This window comes from Lepidothrix coronata, unplaced genomic scaffold (assembly GCF_001604755.1).
Source record: "Lepidothrix coronata isolate B3197 unplaced genomic scaffold, Lepidothrix_coronata-1.0 Scaffold52, whole genome shotgun sequence".
Classification (NCBI taxonomy): domain Eukaryota; kingdom Metazoa; phylum Chordata; class Aves; order Passeriformes; family Pipridae; genus Lepidothrix; species Lepidothrix coronata.
The window spans coordinates 4,267,533-4,284,548 of NW_016690232.1; the positions used below are offsets into that span (position 1 = coordinate 4,267,533).

The 17,016-nt window shown below is 48.2% G+C and overlaps 2 protein-coding genes across 13 annotated transcripts in view; one reads left to right on the plus strand and one right to left on the minus strand.

Annotated features, from left to right (window-relative positions):
* Positions 1–1,679: 1,679 nt before the first annotated feature.
* Positions 1,680–13,820, minus strand: TDRD5 (tudor domain containing 5). Of its 6 annotated transcripts, none has more exons than XM_017815704.1 (11): positions 13,711–13,820; positions 12,834–13,072; positions 11,485–11,934; positions 10,575–10,693; positions 9,563–9,780; positions 8,703–8,909; positions 7,613–7,679; positions 6,475–6,675; positions 3,997–4,158; positions 3,409–3,512; positions 1,680–2,498 (listed from the first exon to the last, which is right to left on the minus strand). In XM_017815704.1, the coding sequence occupies exons 2-11, from the start codon at positions 13,042–13,044 to the stop codon at positions 2,495–2,497; spliced, it is 1,743 nt and encodes a 580-aa protein (XP_017671193.1). In that variant the 5' UTR covers positions 13,045–13,072; positions 13,711–13,820; the 3' UTR covers positions 1,680–2,494. The 6 variants fall into 6 exon arrangements, with proteins under 6 accessions (XP_017671193.1, XP_017671192.1, XP_017671195.1 ...); XM_017815703.1 differs by lacking the exon at positions 13,711–13,820 and adding an exon at positions 13,460–13,483 and having other exon boundaries at positions 11,515–11,934; XM_017815706.1 differs by lacking the exon at positions 13,711–13,820 and adding an exon at positions 13,460–13,483 and having other exon boundaries at positions 3,997–4,119.
* The window catches only part of NPHS2 (NPHS2, podocin), a 46,409-nt gene continuing 43,119 nt past the window's right edge, over positions 13,727–17,016 (plus strand). For all 7 annotated transcript variants that reach the window (XR_001874967.1, XR_001874965.1, XR_001874970.1 and 4 more), the window contains exon 1: positions 13,727–16,310. Coding sequence is in view for 1 of the 7 variants with exons in the window: in XM_017815709.1 (XP_017671198.1) it covers positions 15,848–16,310 (463 nt within the window). In the remaining 6 variants the exon portion in view is untranslated. The remainder of the gene's footprint in view (positions 16,311–17,016) is intronic.

Genomic DNA, 17,016 nt, shown 5'->3' on the forward strand with positions numbered 1-17,016 from the left:
CCAGACCCCTGGCATCACCCGAGTCCATTAGTGAGTCCCCTGAGCACACACCTCGCCGGTGTGTTGCTTAACCCCGGCTTTTAGGGAGAGCTGCAAAGCCTTTCAATTTTTAATCTGCTCTAAACATTTTGGTCCTCGCCCCGAGGACTCCCAGTCGATAACCTCTGCTGGCAGCACGGCTGCCCCACAGCTACGGGGAAGGGGGAAACCAGGGGCAAAGGAGAGGGAAGCAGCTCCACCCCAAGCTCCTTTGGAGGAGCAGGACCCCTTTACACACACACCTTGGGATGAAGGGCACCCACACCGGGCACTCCAGTGAAAGGGACCCCAGTGTTCCATGGAGATGCTGCTCAGGGAGGATGGGGAAGGCACTCCTGACCCCTCCAGTAGGAAGATGACATCTGCAGAGCACCTTAATCCTTCCATCAGACACCTCTGTGGGGCTGGGTTCCCCCAAAATTGATAAGGTGGTTTACCCTGCTGCCTGGCACAGCCACCTCTCCCTCCCCACTGCCTAGCACTGGCACGGCAATGCCCAGGAGCAGGGACATGAATACAGCATCACTTTGCAGTCCCTGAGGCATCTTTCTCTTTTTCCACTGCCTTAGGCAACAAATGTACAAACAGGGGCCTGCTGGGTATGAGGAATGTGAGCCAAACTGCTCTGGGAAGGGAAACCTGCTCCCTTTCTGCACGCATGTTAAGCTCCCAGTGTCCACACATCCCCTTCCAGACCCCCCCAGCATCTCTTAATCTCCAATTCCTTGGGACAGCCCTCACCAAGCAGCAGTGGGACCCATCCCCAAAGTTCCCTGTTACACCCCCACCACACCCCAGGCAACGAGTGGGGACAGAGACAGCCCCAGCCAGGAATGGGGGCACTGCTCACTCACCAGTCTTCTTCAGCTCCTCATCTCCCTCGCCCTCCCAGACCCCCAGGGAGGAGGAGTTTTAGGCTGCAGGGAGCTGAGCAGCTGAGTGCTGGCCTCGACTGCCATCTAGCAGTGATCCAGCAGCAGCAAGGACAGGGTGACAGCCCCTCTGGGTTCCAGCCCCTGCTGCAGCCCAAGGAGGGGCAGAGGAGGGTGTGGGGGTCTCCTCGGGACACCCCACCCTTGCCCCAGTTCTCACCTCCCTGAAACCAAACAGGGGTCCTGCAGCAGAGGGGGTGACCCCCGAGCAACATCAACTCCATTACAGGGGATGGATGACAAACATGTGCAATGAGCCCCCAGGCCCAAACACGGCACCAGAGAAGTCAGGCCACCCCTGCACTGGGTTGGACAGCCCCTGCTCTTCACCATTCTGCTTTCACCTCCTTCATTAGCTTTCCCAGTAGTTGCTCTCTAACAAGTCCTACATTTCCTTTTTTTAGCACTTTCACATCCCAAACCAAACCCAAAATGCTGAAATTAAAACAACAGAATCATAGAATGGTTTGGGTTGGAAGAGAGCTTTAAAGATCACCTAGTCCAATCAGGCCCTTGTAGGCCCTGAAGCCCTGAGGGACAGTCTAGGGACCTGTAAACCAGCTGAATGCCAGCATTCCTAACCAGGGCCCTTCTGTTTTCACTGCTTTTCTCTGCATTAACAACCTCACACTCATCAGGATTACTTGCCACAGGCACACAGCTATATAAACATGGACAATGTCACGCTTCAAGCTTTCTCTTGCTAGATTCTTTAGAGATTTTATTTTATATGTGAGATGAAATTCCTGATGCTTTGTATACATGGCATTCAACAAATCACAGCACTTTCTTCTTGGGGAAGGTTTCTTCAGCCCTCCTCAGAGCAAGGAGTGTGTAGAGCACCCACTGTCTTAAAAACCAATGTCAAAACTGCTCATGCACTGAGGGAGGGAGGGATAGGCAGCCAGTTTCCCTCTCCTAAACTTAAAGGATATAGAACACAATGTTATACTTAGATGTTCTCCTGAACCACTATATTAAAGAGCAGTAACTCAGTAGACCACCAGTACAACAAAAATAAAGTATCTCCCTGAAATTAAAAATACAAACCCAAACTATTTTCCTGAAAGTAAAATTAACACTTATTGCACTTTTAGCACTTTCACATCCCAAACCAAACCCAAAATGCTGAAATTAAAAACCCAGAATTATAGAACGGTTAGGGTTGGAAGAGAGCTTTAAAGATCACCTAGTCCACCTGAGACGTCAGACCCAAAAAGTTTTTCAAGGGATTAAATGTTTGTGAACAAAAAAAAAAAAAAACAACAAAAAAACAACCCAACAGCATGGTCATAGAGAGAGCCTGTGCTGCTCCCAGCAGCCTTCCTCGGCAGCAGCTCCAGCTTCTCCCCTCTTCTCACACCTGCCTTCCTAGGCTTGGGAGCCACTGGATGTAGGCATGGGAAGTGGTCAATCAAGCAGCTGCCAACACTGCAGAGAGCGTGGCAGGAGGGACATGGAGTCTGTGAGGTTGGCTCCACAGAGGCCAACTCCTGGGAAGGTCTTCATTCTTCATGTTCTCTTCACCTGCAACAGGAAGGACACAGAAAAGAAAGATCAAATCTACACTGGCAAATCCAAGAGCTCCAGTTTAGACTGAAATCCCCTTTGCTGGATGTTACCAGATCACGGCAAGAGGACTTGCTACTGCACACCTATTTGATGAGCTGGACATGGTATAACCCAAGGACCTCTCTCCCTGTCCCCCAGCTGCTCCACCTCCATTTCTCCAGAGGTGGGAAATCGGTAGCTTGTGTCTAGGGAACTCCAAAGAGAAGGTAGACAGCTCTGTTCCAAGGCACAAAAATTCATTGCCTTCACCAAGGCACTTAATCCACCTTGTAAATTGAGCAACTCTCATATAGGGGTGTTATAAATTCTTTCATCATTTGGAAGATGGAAGACAAACACTCACACAGGCACCTCACAGGATTTACAAAATGCTTTAGTCCCTTACGGCTGAGAGACTGGGAGACTCAGTATGAAATGAACACAGTATGGAGTGGAAAAACAAAGACTTCTGCATGAAAGCAGCAGAAAGTCTAGAAAAGACAACAAAAACCAGCAATGAAAGAACTAACCCTCAATTCATTTCTTCGCATTAAACAATTAGAAATCCATTTTGCTGCACAAAGGCCAAACCAATGCACTGCATCCAGCCATTTATTACTGTGGCACCTCCAGCCACAGAAACACCAAGAAGTCCATCTGTTCCAGCAGCACCAGCCCTAGGATACCCAACAGGGACTGCAAAACTCATGGCATGGTAACAGACTGCTCAGCTTCCTGCTGTGTGAACTCTGACTGACAAATCTACTCGTACTGTTAGGGGTGTCCAGCATGAATGGCATTGCCATGAGCAGAACAGCAGGATGTGCAGCTTCAGAAAGTTGGGCCTTGCTTCAAAAAGCTTTCTATCTGATCAGGGTCATCTTGCCTCATTTCTGCTGGTTGCTTGGAGTAAATAAAGGAGGTATAAAGATCTTCCACTGACTTGACTAAGACAGCAGGCACAGAGGACTCTCCAAGAGAATGAGGTGTCTGCAAATGTACATTAAAAAAAAAAATAATCAAGAGAGGGTGCAATTAGTGCACAATCAGTTCATTAGCTGCCCTGATCTTTATCATCTCTAAAAATTTACAAAGAACTGGAATGTCAGCAACTGGATGATTAAAAAACCACACCAACAAAACTACACAACAACAAACCCCTAGTTCCCCTTGGCCAAAGGGCAGCTTTTCCTGCACAGCAAGCTGAAAAGAGGGATAGATTACAAGATACAAAGCATCATGTCTTAGGAAAGAAATCAACAGCTGGCTCATCTCTCAGCAGCCCCATGCAGAACCAGTGGTGGCAATGACAGAGGGAGTTTCTGCAAGGAAGCAGGAACTGAGTCAGAGGAAGCCCCTCTGCATTTTTGGTTAAGAATTCAAATTAAACTTACATTTCAGAGATGGTCACCCACCTCTCAGCCACATGGAGCTGATTTCATGGAACAATAGCTGTGCCACAGCCAACTCTCACCTGGTCACACAGCTCAGCCCCATCCAGCTTTGAGGATGTTGTTTCACTATCTGCAACCAGAGATTCCTGCTGCAAGCAAAGGTCTGGCTCCACCAGTTCAGCATTCTCCTGCTCTCCACTGGGCTGAACATACAAGGCCAAAGGATTCAGTTCCTTGAATTCCTAGGAACAAATAAACAACACACCAGGACAGGAGAAAAGCCCATGTTGTAACCACCACAAAGAATAAAAAGGATTCGATTCAGCAAACCTCTAGTAGGTTTTATGGAGAAGCACAACACCCACAAGTGAGCTCAAAATTCTTGCAGAAATGGCCTTCCTAGGAAAATCAACTCCCCTCCTGCCAGCAGCAAAATTTCTCAGCAATGCCCCTCTCCCCTTCAAAAGTGGACCTACACGTGGAAAAAAAATATGATGACAGGATCTAATCCTGCCAAAACATGCATTCTGCATCTACTGAAGGAAGCAACAGATAGAAGCACTCCAGGCTGCAAAGCCCAGTTTTCTGCTGAGATATAAAATCATGGCAGTACCTTTCCAAGGGTTTTCATCATCCACAGAGTTCTTACTGAAACTGAGCTGACACAGGCAGATAGTGACACAGAGGAGCCTAAAGCACAAATGCCCTCTGCACTGGCTTACAACTGGAATGTCTGTCTGAGGCACAGCGGGCAATCGACCACGGTTACACTGTCCAACACGGTACCTTTCACTGGCAAAGTAAGAGTTTTTAAAGCAAGACAATTTCCATAGCTCAGTTTGCTAATGGCATAACCAACCTTCAGTGCTCAGAGCACGGAAGGCCAAAATAATCTAAGTATCACAGAATTATCAGGGTTGGAAAGGACCTCTGGAGATCATCCATTCCAACCCCCCCTGCCAAAGCAGCGTCACCTGGAACAGGCGACAGGAATGCATCCATGCGTTTGGAATGTCTCCAGAGAGGGAGATTTCACCACCTCCCTGGGCAGCCTGTTCCAGTGCTCTGCCACCCCTCAACATGAAGTTCTTCCTTATGCTGAGGTAGAACTTCTTGTGTTTTAGTTTATGGCCATTACTCCTCGTCCTGCTGCCGGGCACCACTGAAGAGTCTGGCACCATCTTCTTGGAACCTGCCCAGAACTGGACACAGCACTGCAGATGTGGCCTCGCTAGGGCTGAGTAGAGGGGCAGGACCACCTCCCTTGACCTGCTGGCCACATTCTTCCCAATTCACCCCAGGATCCCATTGACCCTCCTGGCCCCAGGGCACACTGCTGGCTCACGGACAGCTTGTTATCCACCAACACTCCCTGGTCCTTCTCCACAGCGCTGCTCTCCAGGTCAGCCCCCAACCTGGTATTGGGGTTATTCCCCCCCCAGGTGCAGGACCCTACAACTGCCCTTATTGAACCTCATTAGGATTCTCTCTGCCCAGTTCTCCAGCCTGTCAAGGTCCCCCTGAATGGGAGCACAGCCTTCAGGTGTATCACCCACTCCTCCACTTTTGTATCATCAGCAAACTTGCTGAAGGTACATTCTATCCCTTCTTCCAGGTCATTGATAAAGATAAGACTGGACCCACTGTTGATCCCTGGGGAATGCCACTGACTCCAGGCCTCCAACTGGATTCTACTCTGCTGATCATGACCCTCAGAGCTCTGCCATTCAGCCAGTTGTTGATCCACCTCACTGCCCATTCACCTAACACACATTTCCTGAGCTTACCTGCGAGGGTGTTACGGGAGACAGAGTCCAAAGTCGAGGTGGACCCCACCCACTGCTCTCCCCTCATCAACCCACTCTGCCATGTTGTCAAGGCTATCAGACTGGTCCAGCAGGGTTTCCCCTTGGTAAATCCATGCTGACCACTCCTGGTGACCTTTTCTTCTACATGCTGGTGATGACCTCCAGAATGCCCTGTTCCATCACCTCTCCAGGGATGGAGGTGAGGCTGACCAGCCAGGAGTTTCCTGGGTCCTCCTTCTTGCCCCTTTTGAAGATGGGAGTGTTCCTCACTCAACTGCTCACGATGCAGCACTACTTTAAGTCATACAATATAATCTAATGAACTTGAGCTCTCATTAATTGGTTGGATGAATCAATTAACACATCTCTTAATAACCTCTCAATTCCATCTCAGTTTGGCCTTATGCTCAGAACACCTGCAGTGATTTTACTTTTCCCTGTTATCTCTACAAGATGTGTGTCAGCTGAATCTGCAACACTACCAAGCTAATCAACTTCTAATCCACTGCCAGAAGGCAGTGGCAACAATTTGTTCAGCTAAACCAGAACATCTCTGCTGTATCATCAGATTCCACCTTAACCAAAAAGCAAGCTCTCACCATAGAGTTACACACTGTGGGTTGCAGCCACAAATGGTAAGCTACAGGAAAGCAGGGAATACCAGTTTTGCTCTTCACAAAACTACTTGCTTCAAGGTAAAGATCTTTCCATTACAGGGGTCCTTTCAGCAGCACATGCCTCCCTCCTGACCTGGGAAGGAATGTTCTCTCCACAGACATCAGCATATCCCATATCCCTCAAGACAGAGTGGAAGTAGACATCCTCCTTGGTGGATGTGTCACAGAGGAAGAGGTGCAGAACGCCATCCACATATTCATCCACAACGCCCACGAGCTCCTTGAAGCCACAGAGATTCTTGAACAGGAGAGTTGCTGCAGGAGACCACGTACCCTGAAGGAGAAAACAAGGACATGAAGTTACTATAAACAGGCCAATGTCCACCACCTGAGACTCTTCCTGGTGGAGGACACTTGCCAAAAGGCAACTGAGCCAGGCCAGGCCAGTGACAAATACAGGAAAGTCAGGCAGACCAGCTTCCCAGCACAGAACTAAACCAAACCACTCCCACAGCCTGCAATGCTGGGTACACTGGGATTGCCCTTTTACCTTAAATACCCACTTCCAAACACAGTCCAATGGCATTCACCAGTGATTTTATCAAAACTGCCTAAAATACAGTTGTTTGGTGTTTATTTTGTTCAATTCCTGGAATCATGAGATTTTACAGATGTCAGAAGTATCAGAAGTTATTAAGAAGCTGCTAAGCCTCGCCGCAATGAAAATCGTGATTAACTCTCAGAACCCAGAGGAAACAACTTTTTAAAAGTAGCATCTTTAAAACACACAGAGGCAGCAACTCTGCTCACATGCTTTCCTTCAGAGGTTGTACTTCTGCTTCTTGACCAAAAGGTTTCCCACCACAGAGCAACTTCATGACCTCTGTAACTCTTTGGCTGTGCTGACTGCACTTAAAGCTCTGTCACAGAAGAGTTTTTTAAAACAGAGGGCTGGATCTACCAAGGCTTCAGAAGGACCCCGGGGAACTACTGGCAGGGTAAGAAACAGGTCTGCTCAGTAGTTTAACAGTTTCTGCAATAATATAAGCAAGAATGCTCTGATTGTAAGGAAAGCATTGGAAGGGTGATTGCTTGCTGAGCAGAGAATTACCCAGTCACACTCTGCTGAACACAACAGTACCAATTCTGCTGCAAATATCAGCAGGACCTGAATTCATCCAAATGCTTGCTCTTCACAGGAGAAAAAGACAACTTCTATTTGGTAACTTTTGTACATATGTCAATAAACAAAACTGCATGTGAACATGTACCTCCACAGGTTTTACCCATGCCAAGGAACACGGGATGGCCTGAGCAGGGAGCTTCAAGTACTGCCACCTACAATACAAAGCAAAGCCATTACTGCAAAAATAGGGAAAAATCAGCAGCAGAGCAGAACTCTCTCCTTTTCTGGGTTTTAATATCAGCTTAGGAATAGAGAGGCATACACTGGATTGTGTGCTTATGACTAAAACCTAACAGCAGCTTTGGAAAACACTCCATATCCAGAGAATGGGCAGAGCAGAAACAGCAGTAACAGCTGCTACCTTACTCATTCCCTGGCCCAAGCACATTCCCATCAGAACTCCTTGTGGAGACAAAGCTAGGGACGGAGAGCCATGACTTTTGAACCAAAGAATGCCAACAGCCAGGCCTGAAGAAAGGCAAATGAGGGGGAAGATGCAAATATGGAAAATGTGCTGAACTGCAGAGAACAAGTACCTCTGGCACCGCAAACGTGTCCCACTTGGACTGATGTCCCTTCAGGAGAATGTTTATATCCATTCATGGAACACAGGAAGGGGGATTAGGGAGCTTGCCCCAAGGTGACAGAAAGCAGCAAGAGGACAGACTGAGGAGTGAAGGCAGAAACAGGAAAGGATTTAGCAGTGTACCCCAGGGGTCAATGCTGGGTCCAGCATTGCTCAGCATCTTCATTATTGACCTGGGCAAGTCTACCCTCAGTCTGCTGATGATACAAAACTGGCAGGAGTGGCTGATACCCCAGAGGGTCAGGCTGCCATCCAGATGGATCTCGACAGGATAGAAATGGGCAGACAGGAACCTCATAAAGTTCAACAAAGTCCCGCACTTGGAGAGGAACACCACCACACACCAGCACACACCTGGGGCTAGCTGTCTGGAAAGTGGCATTTTTACCATGAGAGTAAGCAAGCACTGGAACAGGTTGCCCAAAGAGGTCATGAAGTCTCCAACCTTGGAAACATTCAGAAACCATCCTGACAAGGCCTGGGCAGTCTATTCCAGAGGGCCCCACTTGAGCAGGGAGCTCGGACAGGATGCCCTCCGGAAGTCTTATCCAACCTCAGCTGTTCTGCCGCCCACGTGCAATGTACTTACTTGAGGAATCTCAGCCAAGACTTTTGGACAATTTGGAGGTGTCCATAATCTGCATAGAACACCTCCACTTCTTGGTCACTGATCACACGATGGATGATAACACGGTACCACCATTTGGAGACCATTACACAGCAGAGCTGTCCAGGCCGTACTGCAGAGTCAGGCATGATGTATTTATCAGAGACAAGTTTATATGAGTAAAGGTGCCTGTAAAAGATCATAGGGAGAAACTCTGCTTAGTAGGATGCAGGACATGAACAAAAGAAGCACATGGGGCATCAAAAGAATCCTGATTTTTCAAAGTCCGCATGACATGAATTTTCAGGAGTTGTTTCAATAGATCCTTTATAGCTCTGTTCTCCCACACTTGAACTGCAATTCAACCCCAAACTTTTAACATTTGAATGATATGCTTGGGGTCCGACAAAAAGTTAATTAATGGGGATTAATCAGAGGCTAAATACAGTCATTCTAATCATTAATTTTGTAACATTACCTTTACATGTCTTTGTTTCTTATGAACCAAGTTCCGCTCAAAGTGTTAGAAACGGAAATAAAAGCTTTAACTGAGCACATTAGCAACAGTAGCACAAGGTAAAGGAACCCTTTAAGATCCTCTCCATAATCTTTCCAGGCTTTTAAAGTCCAGAACAGCCTATTTTGCTATTGAACACACTCACTGCTTGTTAGTTAAGAGGAATGGATAAGCACGATGAGTAGGGGTTTCAGTACAGCACCTGCATCCAATTACCAAGTAATGAAGCCAGCACTGACCATCACCAACAGCTGGTGCCCTCTTCCCTTGACACAAACACACATACCAGAGGTAGCAGCACTGCATTGGCACAACATGCTCCCACCTCATCTCAAACATCAGATCCTGCAGTTTGTGGGATGTTTCCCTGCCACAGATGTGGATGTAGAACTGGGTAGGAGAGACAACGAATTCCACGATGACTCCCACCAAGGACCTTCTCTTCAGAGGTGGTAAACTGCAAAGGCTTCTGTCCTGAACAGCATCTGGGAGTTCTTCAGTCAGTGTCAGCTTGTTTGGTATCAGCTGCTGACAATCTTGAGGCTACAAAGGGATAAGAGGAAGGTGGCACTCAGATGTCTCATCATACATCAATCACACACAACTGGCCTTTCCAGTAAGTTAAAAAAGATAGTTCTGTTTTCCCAGGGACCTGTGAATTACTGAATATCAGAAAATCCCAACAAATTGCACAAACTTAGATCCAAACTTTCCCTGTGATAGAAGCATTCATTTTCACACTCTCTCTCTCTTCCTTCCCTCCAGTGTAAAGAGGGGTACAACAAAAATACCTTGCTCATATTCCTACAAGGAATAAAGGAGGTGAATTGAAGTCACGTCACATATTTAGATAAAAGTAGTAAATGGTTGTTTCTAAAAAAGCAAAGCACAACAAAACAAAAATCCCCACAAACAAACCAAAACCCAAACCAAATTAAACTCATCTCTTTGCTAGATTTTACTGAAAAGATGTTATTTCTATGTTTTGTGACCACAAAAAAGTACATGACTGAATGAGGAAAACTATCTGAAAATGACTCAGAAGTGACAGAAGGCATAAATGCATCCCACTTTGACACTAGAGCTACTTCCCAAGGACAAAACCAAACAAAATATACAAGCTTTGTTCTTCTTACTCCAGACAGATTTGTATGAGTGACCTGTTAGCACAGCTGTCAATTTTGTGTTATTCTTACTGCTGAAAACATTATTTCCTTCGAACTAGTGTAGATGGAAACAGTGCATCAACAATGCAAACTCAACAAAGACAGTAAAAAGAGTTATCACCCACTTGAATAAGACACGAAAAATCTACAGATCACTTGTCCATCACTTACTTGTTTGAGGTGATCACCCAAATCTACTGCTTCTGTTTCCACTGGCTCCCTCTTCTGATGAAGTGCTGCCTGGTGGAAGTTATCTGTCTCACAGATGGGTTCCAAAGGAGGCATCTCAGCTGCAAAGATGACATTTTGGCTGTTATTCTTACTGATTGGACTGATGCAGTGTAGCATATTAAGCAGAAAGAGAAAACATCTGAAAACACTGGTGGTGTTTTCCTCCTTTCTTGTAGCGTTCACAGCCACCACATTCATGAGGATTCACTGTATTAATAAGCTGAAACAAACCAAAACAATTGCTTGCTCTTAAAAGCATGCCAAGTGCTAAAATCCATTGCTAGAATGATGCCAGAATTAATTTTCCCCCCAAAAGTCATGAATTTGTCAGTAACTCTATGTGATTTTTCCACCCTCTACTGTAGGATTTATGAGAACACTTAAGGTATCTGCAGTCTTGCCTCTCTTGTGGAACATTGCAGCTGTGCCTTTCAGGCTACTTTGTCTCAAAAAGAATATCAGAAAGGCTTCAGCATCCCACAGAGCAGACATTCAGAAGATCCTTCTAGTTTTGTTACCTACTGCATGGAATGACTAGAAATTCCAGTCCTACACATACACACACTCAGAAGGTTCATTCTCTGAAAGGGCTAAACATCTCTTCCTTTACCTCACATCAAAAAAACAGTGGCAACGTGCTGAAAAATTCCAGTTAAACTCTCAGCTACCAAGACAACTGCCTTGTGACAGCTGCTTCTGCAGCACAGAACAGCCCTTCTGTACTAAAACCTGGGGGAACCTGGACTACTACAGCAACTGGAAATACAGCGAGAGCCACCTGAAACGTAGTTGCTTGGCTACAGAGCTTGTAAGAGCTACTACATGCTTTTAGCCAAACACACCCCCTCACCTCGCAGCATCTCTTCGTCCTGTGCCTCACCTTGAGGCACCTCTTCCTTCTCTGCCTCCTTTGCCAGGTACTCTCTCAGGACCAGCAAAGAACCTGCCTCTGTCTGCTCAACCACAATGAAATCAGACACACTCCTGAGGGCTTCAAGCACAGAAGAAAATCCGTACTGCCTGTACGGGAACGCCCGGCCAAAGCATTTGAGGAAGGCCTTGTCCAAGTCCTGGAGCAGAAGAGGTGAGGAACTCAGCAAGTCCTGCAGCTCAGCCTTCACTGTCGCTGGCAGGATGGGAGTCCTGGCTCTCAGAGGGGAACGCTGTGGATTCTTAGAGTTCTTAGAAGGAGAAGCAGCATTTGCCTTCAGATGAGTTCTCTTCCATGCCTTAGTACATGTCCTTCCCTTCTGGCAGGCAACCAGCTTGGCAATTCCTTTGGTGGTGTCATCTGCAATGGCTACAACACAATCAAATAAACACACAAACAAAAACAATGAACTACTAAAAGCTCTGCACTGGCAAAGCTCCTCTTCATTCCTTTCTTTCCTCTCTCCCCCCTCTTTTCAGAAGCAGGTGTTTTCTTCAAAAGCAATCAAACTAAATCATGGCCGATTTCCAGCAGCAAACTGACCAAAACCCTTTTTAGAAGCCAACAACCAGTCTGAACCCTCATCCCTATAAGCTCACACCAGGTAGGAAGGCAGGCCAAATTCTTGGATGCAGGGTCACAAACAAAACCTGCTGAGAGTTTTGCTGGGAAAGCAGAATCACAGTAAACTCCCACTACAGAGCACTCCCCTGCCCAGGCAAAGTCTCCCTGGAGAGCAGCCCAGGTCTCTTCCATGCTTCTAAACGATTTTTTCTGGTCTTAACTGTAGCATGCAAAAAGTCCCCAACCATTTCACCCTTCCCAATCAATTCTTTGCACCTACCTTTGTTTTACACAACTCCTCTCCAAAGAAAATGAAAAAGGTTCTTTGATACAGACTAAACTTCCCATGGAATCAGGTAGGGAAACATTTGTAGCTTCTTTTGAGAGGCCCCATCCCTGGTTTTGGCTCTGCTCTACTCTGCATTTACAGGAAAAGTGATGCTTACCAGCTCTAGTGTACCCATAGGAAATGTTACCTTGGTTTCTAAACTAAGTGTAGAATGTAAAAATGTACAAAAATAACTAGAAGCCTGGGTGATTTTCTCAGAAGGAGAGAAAGTGTTAAAAGGCAGATCAAAACCGGGGAAGAAATATCAAAGACAAGAAGTTAACCAGAGATGAATGAGAAACAGGCATGTGACACAGGGCATCACTTCACACCAGTATGAGGTTCCAAACAACTCTTCCACCCAACAAAACCTCACCTTTGAGGATAAGGCTGCCGTTCTTACAAAAAGAGACTCGGACAACTTCAGGCATATGTTTCACCAGCTCCAAGGTGGACTGGAAGCCCAGGTCTTGGAGGGGCAGAGGTTTGCAGACCATGGCCATGTACTGCTCCTCCAGCTCTGCCGGCGTTAGGCCCTCCTTGGCAGCTATCAGCATCGCTCTCACCTCCTTCTTCAGCAGCTCCATGAGCTGCGCCTGCTTCGCCGTGTCTGGGCTAAGGGGGAAACGCAAGCCAGCAGATGACAACCTGCACCACCACAGCTGCTCAAAACCTGGCGGAATTCCGACTCGCTCCCATCGAGAGCTGGACAGGGGAGCGGGCAGCAGGTTCACCAGCCCACTACCTATCAATCCCTGTATTCACTCACCAGCGCCCCTGGAGTTTAGTGCACCCCTAAACTCCTGCCCTCCGCAATCCCTGCCGCTCCAGAAACCCTGCGCCCTCAAACTGCTGCCCGAGAAACCCCCCACCGACCCGAGGGGCTCGGTGCTCTTCACAGTGCTCCCCTGTGCCCCTCAGCCTGGGGGTCGTTGTCCCCCACAGTCACCCCTGAGCCCCATCCCGGCACACCCGCCGCCCTCCCGCGGGTCCCACACTCACGACGCCATCGCTCCCTCCTCTCGGTGCGCATGCGCCCCGCCCTTCCCGCCTTTACGGGGCGCGAGGGCGGGGCGGGGGGGCCCCCCCCACCCCCCACGGCCGCCATTGCGGAGCGGCTGAGGGGGAGCGGCTGAGGGGGAGTGGCTGCCGCTCCCTCGGCCCTGAGGCGGGAGGGGATTCCACCTGCGCGGAGGCGCTGCCCCCGCCTCCTGGAAAAAAAAAAAAAAAAAAAAAAAAAGTAAAAAACCCACGTGAAGTGTCGCAGAACTGCAGGATTGATTGGGTTGGAAAAGACATCACAAGATCATCGGGTCCAACCTGTGGCCAAACACCACCTTGTCAATCAGACGATGGCACTGAGTGTCACACCCAGTCTTTGCTTAAACACCTCCAGGGATGGCGACTCCACCACCTCCCGTGGGCAGCCTGTTCCAATGTTTAGTCACCCTTTCTGTGAAGAAATTCTTCCTAATGCCCAACCTAAACCTCCCCTGGCCCAGCCTAGGACTGTGTCTGCTTGTCCTATCCCTAGTTCCCTGGGGGAAAGCATTAACCCCTACCTGGCTACGACCTCTTTTCAGGTGGTTGTAGAGAATGAGAAGGTCCCCCTGACCCTCCTTTTCCCCAGGCTGAGCCCCCCCAGCTCCCTCAGCCACTTCTCATCAGACTTGTGTTCCAGACCCTTCTGCAGCTCCATTGCCTTTCTCTGGACTTGTTCCAGCACCTCAGTGTCCCACTGTTATTAAGACGAGTCTTGTATTTTGTAAGAAGAGTTTTGTATTGAAAAGAGTCTTGTATTTTTTGTCTCATCTGAGTGGAAAATCCACAGTGGAGACACTGACATTCCCAAGGCCACAGAGCATGGTAAAATGTGGTGCAATGGCTGTTTCCTAAGGGCTCACAGACTTCCCTCTCAACAGCACAGCTGATTTCCACACAGGAATACGTTTCAGAATAAAACAGGAGCGGAGGTTGCAGATTTTGGGACAGCAAAGGTTGCAAACCCATCAGCATGTGCTCCCAGAGCATGTCCCCTGTTTCAAGGGAGCAGCCAAAAACATCCTTCAGGGATAGTGGAGTTGGGACCCACTGGTTGAATAAAAACATCAACCAAAACCAGCAAGTTGCAGGTTTGGAGGTGTTAAATATGCCACGGTGCTTTTGACGAGATACCAAGAGGAATCCAAAACGAGACCTGAGCTGCTGTTTGCTGCTGCTGCTTAAAACACCACCTGCCCTTTCAGCAGCTGGAGACCATCTCTCCCCCATCCCGTGTTGGCCAAGTGATAAACACCAAGTGCAAAAGGTTTCTGGAGCACTTCCAAAGTATATACACTGTATAAATTTATTAATTACACCCCGTTTACACCCAACTTTTCTCCTGCCTTTAGCCCTCTCCATGCATCACTTCCCTGGTGACTTGCTGACAAGGCACCCAGCATGTCAGAGCAGAGAAAGCAGGCAGCTGGTGCTCCTGCCCTCCCTGCTTGCAATATCCTGACTCCGTGTGGGCCCACAGGTCTCCAATAAAACAGGAATCTGTGAAAAAACAAGAGCAGCACATCCCCAGCCAGCTTCCCAGCTCCCTCCAGCTACTCCTCCACACTACAGACTGGGAATCCCCAAGCTCAGCACTGCCCTGCCTTATGTCCCAGCTGTGTCTTGCCTGTAGTATGATTTCTAGCTAGGTGCTGGTTTCTTTAATACAGTCAGTGACTTTAAAACATGTCAAAAGTGTTTTAAACACTTCAAAAGTGTTTTAAACCTTCCTCCAGGGGTTTCTGCAGATGTCACCACAGGCTGAGCAGCATGAAAAGAGAAGGCTCCTACGTTTGCTCTGCCACGCTCCTTCTGTGGAAAACTAGGAAGGCATTTAGGCACAAACCCTTTTGGCAATTTAGATTCACCAGCTCTATCCCAGGAATGGCCACCATGCTTTGCATCCTTTCAGGAAAGTTCATGGCTGAACTGGACCAGTTAATTTCCCACCCTGCAAAAATGTGAGGTGATCCTGGAGAGAAGGGGTTTGCTGCCAGTGTCCCTCCAAAGGGCTTCTGGAGAGCAGCGCAGTGTGAGATGCTATTCACCCAGACATTTGCTGCAACACCCACTCCAAACACTCCTGAGTAAGCCACTGGTCTCACCAGCAAAGATTTTTCACCCTGGTGTTAATTCTGGGCCACTCCCACCATTTGAGGTCTTTGGGGCCACACACCTGACAGTTACTTTCAGATTGCTTTTCAACAACTTTGCAGAAATCATCTACTAAAATCATCTGAGTGCTTCTGATTGTATTTTATTCCCCAAAGCAGGACGCAAACAGAACTTCCTTCTAGGGTCCACCATGTTCAGATTTAACCTTCCTTCCCATCTCCTCAGCAGGGTGTGATGAGAGCCGAGCAGCTGGAAACACCTTGCTCACTTCACTGTCCATTACAGCTGACAAGCCCCGAAGAACTTGAAACGAGCCTCCTTGATGTGACACCTCCCCTTCTCTCCTCCCCTGCCTGCGGCAATAAATTCAAGCACGTACTCTTTCCGCTCCCACAGGCAGCTGTGGGTCCCTTGGCACAGATGAGGATGGATAAGAGGGCTCGGAGCTCTTCCAGGGAGTCTCATAGAAGACGTAGAGAGTCCCCGGGTACGCAGAGCAAACGAGAGAAGAGGGAGAGCAGCAGAGAAGGCAGCAAAGGAAGGGGAGACATAAAGCAGGCGAAAGCAAAAGAGACCAAGAGCACTGTGGGGACTGATGGCAGGGTGCACACCTCCACGGTGGTGGATGTGGATGAGGTGGTGTCTGAGGAAGAGATGGAGGCAATGGCATTGCTGGACAGCGAGCAACAAGAGGAAGGTATGGCTTATAAGAAGGGAAGGGCTTGGGAAAGTGTGGGCTCATTGATGCTGTGTGGGTCACAGTATGACTCAGCTCTCTGCACGGTGTCATCACAGACGTGGTTATCCTCAGGACAAAATACGGGAGACTCCAGCCAGCCTCCCAGCTCTGTTCTCTTCCTTTTCTCTTTCCCTTCTTCAAGTGGACAGCATTAGCCTTAATGCCAGTTCACAGCCCGAAAGACCTCACTGCAGGGAGGAACTACCCTTAAGGTCCACACTCACAGCTCCCCTTCTGGATAACCTTTAAGAGCAGCTCCTCTCCACATGTTTGTTAGGCAGATTCCCAGCCCGCCATGATAGAAGGGAGCATCACGAATCTTTTGGCAAGGTGTCTGGGCCTCTTTGGACCCAGCATCACCAGGGCATGGCAGACGTGTATTACAGGAGCCAGCATCACTTGTGCACTCCCCTGCCAGCAACTCTGCTGCCCTAGAGTGACACAAAGGTTCAGATGTGCTCTCTGACAACTAGTTTTGCACAAACATATCTTTCTGCCTTAGTTACAGGAATCACAGCTAGTGAGTGGTGCTGTGGAGCTCTAGTGATCATGCAGGTTCTTGGGATCTGAACCTCTCTCAGGACCTGGTGGTTCTGCAGAGACTTCCAAAGGCAGAGGGGCAGGGATGGAAGGGCTAGAAGGGATTCAAAGTGGGAGGGATGCC

Excerpts from the sequence above, each read along its gene's own strand:
- TDRD5 (XM_017815702.1), bottom strand. Across the intron at positions 9,781-10,574 it reads TGGGTGATCACCTCAAACAA|CCTCAAGATTGTCAGCAGCT; the intron begins GTAAGTGATGGA and ends ATCCCTTTGTAG. Across the intron at positions 6,676-7,612 it reads CATGGGTAAAACCTGTGGAG|GGTACGTGGTCTCCTGCAGC; the intron begins GTACATGTTCAC and ends TTTCTCCTTCAG.